The following is a 7107-nucleotide window of genomic DNA, read 5'->3' as shown; positions in this document are numbered from 1 at the left end:
ACAGTGGAGTTATCTTTAAAATAGGGGTTAGACAAAACACCGATACAGAAATATATTTCGGCGTCCTGACTCGTGCTATACACTGACACCATTATTGATATTGTAATTGACAAATATACAGCGCTCTAAACTAAACTACTTCATGACTCCTCGAGGTGCCGCTTATGACATGAATGAGGGTAGCGCGATCGGAAACGAATTAGCCGAAGAAGTTGACAGCAAGATAAGGAGATAGCTGGATAATGTCGCACAGAAGTTGAAATGTGCCAGCAACTTTCTAGTTTCTTTCTAGTGTTTCTACAATTGTTGTGTAGTTCTGTAAATTCAATTTACAGACTGAAAACACATACGTTGTTTCATCTGAGCTCTGTGAAACACATACGCCTACATTAATCGTGCACTTGAGCTTTTAAGGGCCATTTTGTATTCTTCAGTTAATAAGATATGTATCATTAGATGATTGTCTTGGAATATATCACTTATCGCAGAATCGCTGTATCGTGATATTATCGTTATCGTGGGCCGCGCATCGTATTGTGACCACCCCTTCTTTATAAAGCTGAGTTATATGAAGGAGCCTTTAAGCATCACACTTTGGAATTAGTATAAAAGATGTAGTTATCTGCAAGGTTACTGTGAAGGATACACAGGCAGCAAATAGTTATTAAAGCCAAAGAGTCATGTGTTATATTTGTTGGGGGATTGTTACAAAGTACCTGTACCCAAGTTCTTTACTCCTCCACTGTCACGGCTCAGAAATAATCCAAGCTTATATCCAAAAATTAGCTCTTCAGTTTGCCCCCACTCTGTCATCCCCAGCTCTCCAAATCGCTCTCTGTTCCTGTCTCCAGCCCCTGCTCACGTCTCCGAAGCCATGTATTCTTCTCCTGTCCGTCCTGCCATTCTCCACCTCTCCACCAGATGTCCTCTCTCTTTTATGCTTTCCACATCTACACACCCGTTCCTATGTCCTTATCAACCCTGCACTACACTTGTCCGCCTACCTACCTGCCTGTTTCCCGATACCAGCTCGCCTGTCTGCCTACCTGCTTGTAAGCCATTGAATGTGTAACAAATCACTGTATTGCACCAGTCCTCCAGGCAGGATCAGATAAAACTACAAGTTTACGTTTCTCAAAAGGCAGGGGAGGAAACTAGATAGACAGTCAGATCAGGTAAAGGAATCCAATAAGGGGCGAGGCGGAGAATCATCAACCTGAGAGTCAGACAGGCAGAGAGAGGGCTTGTAATGAATGCATATTAGACAACATGGCAGAGACAGACACACTGCAAGACTGATAATGGAAAAGGAGAACAAAGACGCTGATTCTGATTCTTTAGAGTTTGAGGTTCGGGTGTCTTTCGGCCTGCCTCTACCCCGGCTCAGCATCACCTGTGTTTTAATGGTTTGGATGCACTTTAGGTACTCAAGGTGCAGTTCATAAATTGGGCCAGACAGGAGGCCGGTTGCCGGAGGTTGGTTTTTAAGGTCATTCGCGACAACACTGGCGTCCAAGATGTCCCCTGCTTTTGATCGGTTCAAGTGAGGAGAAGCAACTTTTAAGGCCACGTTCTTCTGACGGCAAAGAAGGAATGTCCTTAAATAGTGTGAAAGGAATTACTAATAGCTCCTGTTAACATCTGTAAGTACTCTTACTGTAAGTACTTTTACTACAGAACCATGTTTTTGCAATATCAATAGCTTAAGATGTAAAAAGAACTTTTTCACAATGACTGCATCATGACTTTCTGTTGCCCTGCTGCATCCATCCTGGAGCCGATCCCAGCTGTCCCTGCTGCACACAGCTGCTGGTATTTTCTTTGTCCCTGTTCCTCACGCAGGCAAAGGACACCACTGGCTGAACTTACAAAAGTACAACAAAGGCGAAGGGACGGAACAGCCATGCCTCCTTAACTACAGTCAGTGATCAGTCTGGTCCATATTCATCCAATGATGGTGCAACAGACAATGATACAACGTTAAGTTTCATTGTTGCAGTAAAATGTATGGAGTAGTAGCTATACTGCAAAGCACCATATAAGGAACACTGCACTCTGGGTCTCCATCTATCACCCTGATGTCTGAGTTGTGGATTAAACTGTTTGCTGCTGAGATATTTGAATGAGTTACTATGGTGATGTGATTGTATTTACTCAGATACAAACACGGAGAAAAAATAATAAACCAATTTCTATTTTAAAATTCACGAACTTGATCTACGGCATTATTTACACAGAACATCTCATTACCAAAACTGCTGTGTTCAACGTGATGCACATGACATCAGCGTTACCACCAGCCACGCAACCGTGCGTCGTGCTTCTATTTTTACACCTGGAAGCTATTTTGAACAAGGGGGATGCGCACGTGCTTTAGACGCTGGATGAGAATACAATATAAGTAGCTGGAGAGGGCGACAGCTTAAAGTACTTTTATGTCCTTTTCAAAGCTGCCAGCATGTCAATGCGCAATTGCGCAGCCAGGAAACCCTGAGCGGAGACAGACGAGGGGGCTTGAAAAGTACCGCAGCGCGTCACGAGACCAAACCTCATGCTGTGACCGGATTCCCATGAAACGGAATCCCAAATTTACGCATGACAATCAGGTGAGGATTCTCTGTATGAATTCCCTGCGACTTAATCGTGGACGCTGTTGGAGGGACGTTTAATAAGGGGGGAAGTGAGCATTGCAGTGTGTTGGAAATGTAGTGGCTGCAACTCGCGATGACAGTTTGCATCAGGACTGCGGATGCACTCATCAAAAGTGTGGATATTTAAGAGGGAGCGCCATGGACGCAGCGGACGTAGCTGCTTCCGTGTTGGTTTTGGGGATTATTATCGTGTCGCTGCTGTCCAACGTTGTGGTGCTGATCTGCTTTCTGTACAACCCGGAGATCCGCAAACAGGTACCCGGTCTATTTATCCTCAACTTGACGTTTTGCAACCTGTTGTTAAGCGTGTCCAACATGCCTCTAACTCTGGTCGGGCTCATCACCATGGGCCACCCCGGAGGCGGCAGCTTCTGTCAGATCGTGGGTTTCCTCGATACTTTTCTCACCACAAACTCCATGCTCAGCATGGCAGCGCTCAGCATCGATAGGTGGGTGGCGGTGGTGTTCCCGCTGAGCTACCACTCCAGAATCCGGCACCGGGATGCAGTGATCGCGCTCGGATACACGTGGATACACTCACTTTGCTTCTCGACGGTGGCCACCTGCCGCTCCTGGGTCGGGTACAATCACCTTTACGCATCGTGCACTCTCTGCAATGTGAGGGCAAAGGGAGCCGGGACGCAGTTTATCCTTTTCACCGTGGCTCTGCACTCTCTCACTTTCCTCCTCACGCTCATCGTGCTGTGTGTAACATACCTGAAAGTGCTGAAAGTTGCGAGGTTTCACTGTAAACGCATCGACGTGATCACGATGCAGACGCTGGTGCTGCTTGTGGACATTCACCCCAGGTAAACAATCACTACAGAGGCGCTCAGCTTGATCCATGTGTCCCCCACTGAAGTGTATGTATCCTTTCATTTTGTCCAGCACGTGAGGCATTTCAGATCCTGTGGGAGAATCAGAGCATGCTCTTTGGAGGTTGTTCTGTGTGCTGAAGACACAAATAGTGATTATGGCAGAAAGCCTGCACTTAGTGTGTTCATATAGACGATCAAGAGGAGATGATGGTGGATTTTAGTGCTCTTTTTCCTGCAAAAAGTGCTGAATCAATGAGTTGATGGGCAGAAAAATAATCATCTTTTATTTATCAAAGTTGCAAATCATTTTGTGACGTGATGATATTTAGGCACCTGTGATTTACAGTCTTCTCTATACTTTTTATGAACCAAATTAATATGTTTTTTGCCAAAAAAATTCTAATAATCAATATTTAAAGTAGTTAGTCGCATCTCTACACTGACAAAAGTAAACTATACACTAGGGATGCACGATATTGGATTTTTTGCCGATATCCGATATGCCGATATTTTACAACTCATTTAGCCGATTACCGATACCGATATTTTTTTCCTGCACACCTAATTGCAGAGATCATCAACTCTCTTCTGTATTGGAATTAGCGTACAATATAATGATGATACTCTTCACACATTTGTTACAACGGTCGGGGTGACGGGTCTTGAGATGGTTAATCAAGTTTGTAGTGTTGAAAGACTTTGCCTTGGCTCCTCCTTGCATCACCGAAGCTGAGCAGTCATTGCAAATAGCAGTTTTGCTATCTATTTCGGACACTTTGAAAAACTTCCACACCACGGACATTTTGGCTTCTAACTCTCTCATGCTGCAGGTAGACACACATGACGTCATCACGCTGCGCCGAGCAGTTCTTCTTCGTGCCGGGGACAGTGCGCCGAGGTCGGGCATTTAATCAAGTATGCAGCAGCCTCTTATTTTATTGGTTAATTATATCGGCGGATATCGCGCGTGTTGGCCGATATCCGATAGTTCATTTTTAAGCCAATATCGGCCGATACCAATAACGTGCCGATAATATCGTGCATCCCTACTATACACACATTTCAAGGGGGCCTCTGACTACAAATGACTTTAAAGTAATGATGAACTTTCATTAAAAGCTTTGCCATCCATCCTGATTTCCTTAATTCCACTTTCAATCGCCCTCCATTTACATAATTGACATCTGTGACAGCACACAGCTCACTGCTTCTTCACAGCCATTCCACGTGTTTCCTCTGTGGATGGCTCCATTATGTCTGCTTGTGTGTGTGTGTGTTATGGTGCGTCATGGGTGGGTAATGGTACCTGTGTGCTTTGGCAGCGTGCGGCAGAAATGCTTGGATGAGCAGAAGCGGAGGAGGCTGAGGGCCACCAAGAAGATCAGCACGTTCATCGGCACATTTGTGGTGTGCTTCAGCCCCTACGTCATCACAAGGTGAGAAGAAGAGTTATGATGATGAGTTTGACATGTGTGAGAGTGTATGCACGTGTGTGAGGTATTTACCACCATACAGCTTCAAAACGTGATAGTTTCCTGCCTTTTGAATCACAAGATTAAAAGGAAACATGCAGCATTATTTATGCACAAACACAGGTTTGAAATGATCTCCCTCATTCCACTTTATAGATAGAACATCTCTCCCATGACAGAGTTATTCAGGGTTTTATCTTACCTTGCTGTGGCTGCTAATGCGGTTAAACTTGGCTTATCGCCCGAATACAGAAGGCGATAATAATTTTCAATGCCGTCTCGCGATCAGGTTGCAAATTTAAAGATTTTTTAACTGCTTCATTTTCCTCGTGTCATAGCTAATTGGCTCCACACACATCTGTAATCCCCTTCACTGAGCCTCTACACCTAGGGGGGAAGAGAGGGACGGAGGGAGATAACAAATGAGTCAGTGATGGTATCACTGGCTCTCATTAGTATTAGCCTCAGTATTAGTGGTGGCAACCTGTCACAAGCTGTTAGAACAGGGGAACGGAAATAGAAAGGAAGCACATTAGGAGCTGGGATGTGTTAGATTCAAAGAGATCATACTAATTAAGACGACAGACTAACAGTAAAATAATGCTGCTGTTTGTTAAATCAAATCCTAAATAAAAAAGAAAGCTAAGATTTGTCGTCCTGAAGCGACAAAAATGGCACCCATCAGTTCATATTCCCCAACACAGTGATGACATTTCAGTGAAGTGAAATGCTGACATTTTCACAGTATTGCAGCACTGGGGGAGGGCCATTTGCTTTACATTTCTTCCACTCCAGTTACACTGATGGAAGAATTGGCTGTATTTTCTATTTCCATGTATTGTGTTTGACTGTTTTTCTCCTGTTTGCTTTATTTGAGGTAGAATCGTAGAGCTCTTCGCCCCAGGGCCCATCAGCCCTCACTGGGGCGTGCTGTCCAAATGTTTGGCCTACAGCAAGGCAGCGAGCGACCCGTTTGTCTACTCGCTGCTCCGTCACCAGTACAGGAAGACGTGCAGCCTCCTGGCTAACAAAGTCCTCAAGAGGAGTCAGCTCAACTCATCGTCCCTCAGGATGGAGAGCAACGCAGGGAGGAGCAACAATAACGGCAACACGACCAACAACATCCAACCGCGCACCAACAAGCCACTCAGCCAGTGAAGGTCAAACTTTCAGAGACGATCACGGGACTTTCTGTGCTGAAGGTTCGGATTTTATACCTGACACTCATGAGAACCTCTTTTTGACAGTGTAACATCAAAGTGATGAGGGACAAGGCTGGTTATATCCTGAATATTTCCTATGTTCAAAAACCGAATTACTTCCCCTCATGACTGTGGCACTCATTCCCACGATTATTCATTCCTACAGTGGGGTCATAAGTCTTAAAAATAGGTCACAAATTTGACAAATACTCTCATTTGAAAAAGGCAAAATAATTTCCTCAACAACTGGGAGTTGCAGTTTTTCAAATGTTCCTTACACAGTAGTAAAAGTTCATTTGCAGGGGTCAACTTTCAGCAGCAGATTTGGTACATTAGGGATCATGGGATTAACTCAAAAAACCAGGGCCCATGTTCAGAGTAATGAAGGAACGGTCCAACAGTTTGGCTCGTGGATGTGTTTTTAATCTTTCTCGATGACAATGGGGGTCTATGGCACTGATGAATAAGCTGTATCAGACTGGTCAATAATATTTGGCATCAACTTTTATCGGAGAATCGACCGACCACTTTTGTAGGTTGTGTGTTTAGTTTGAAGTGTGATACAGTATTTTCCTGTGACGGATCTCTGATGAGATAGTTCTGTGGTATATTGGTAAATTTGTGTTGAGTAGCTTTTTTAACATGGAAATTGACATTTTGCTGGTTATTTGTTGATGGTATCATCAAAGGCACAATCGAAACATGAACACAAGTGTATTCCCAATTTTAAAATGGAGAATACAGAAGCCCGTTATGACGCAACTGTCCATGCCTAATATACGACCATACTGGTACCCAGTGACATACAAAGTCAGACACGCATTTTAAGTGGCCATATTAAATATGATGACGAATATAGTACACAAAAAGGTGTTAAAAGTCCATCAGGATTGGTTATCAGGTGCAGGGGATGTTCAATCAAACAGAGGACTTTCACCCAGGCAATCTTGGGAACCATCGGCTA

The 7107-nt window shown here is 44.2% G+C and overlaps 1 protein-coding gene across 1 annotated transcript; it reads left to right on the top strand.

Moving 5' to 3' along the window:
• Window positions 1–2789: 2789 nt before the first annotated feature.
• On the top strand, window positions 2790–6099 carry LOC138588955 (G-protein coupled receptor 26-like). Its single transcript, XM_069659213.1, has 3 exons — window positions 2790–3460; window positions 4792–4905; window positions 5823–6099. Exons 1-3 carry the CDS (start codon window positions 2790–2792, stop codon window positions 6097–6099), a joined length of 1062 nt encoding a protein of 353 aa, XP_069515314.1.
• The last annotated feature ends 1008 nt before the right edge of the window (window positions 6100–7107 follow it).

This window comes from Semicossyphus pulcher, unplaced genomic scaffold, assembly GCF_022749685.1.
Source record: "Semicossyphus pulcher isolate SPU_LCO1_2020_fin unplaced genomic scaffold, fSemPul1.0.p SCAF_12, whole genome shotgun sequence".
Lineage (NCBI taxonomy): Eukaryota > Metazoa > Chordata > Actinopteri > Labriformes > Labridae > Semicossyphus > Semicossyphus pulcher.
Note: the sequence above shows the minus strand (reverse complement) of the source record. Positions and strands in the feature narration are given on the sequence as shown.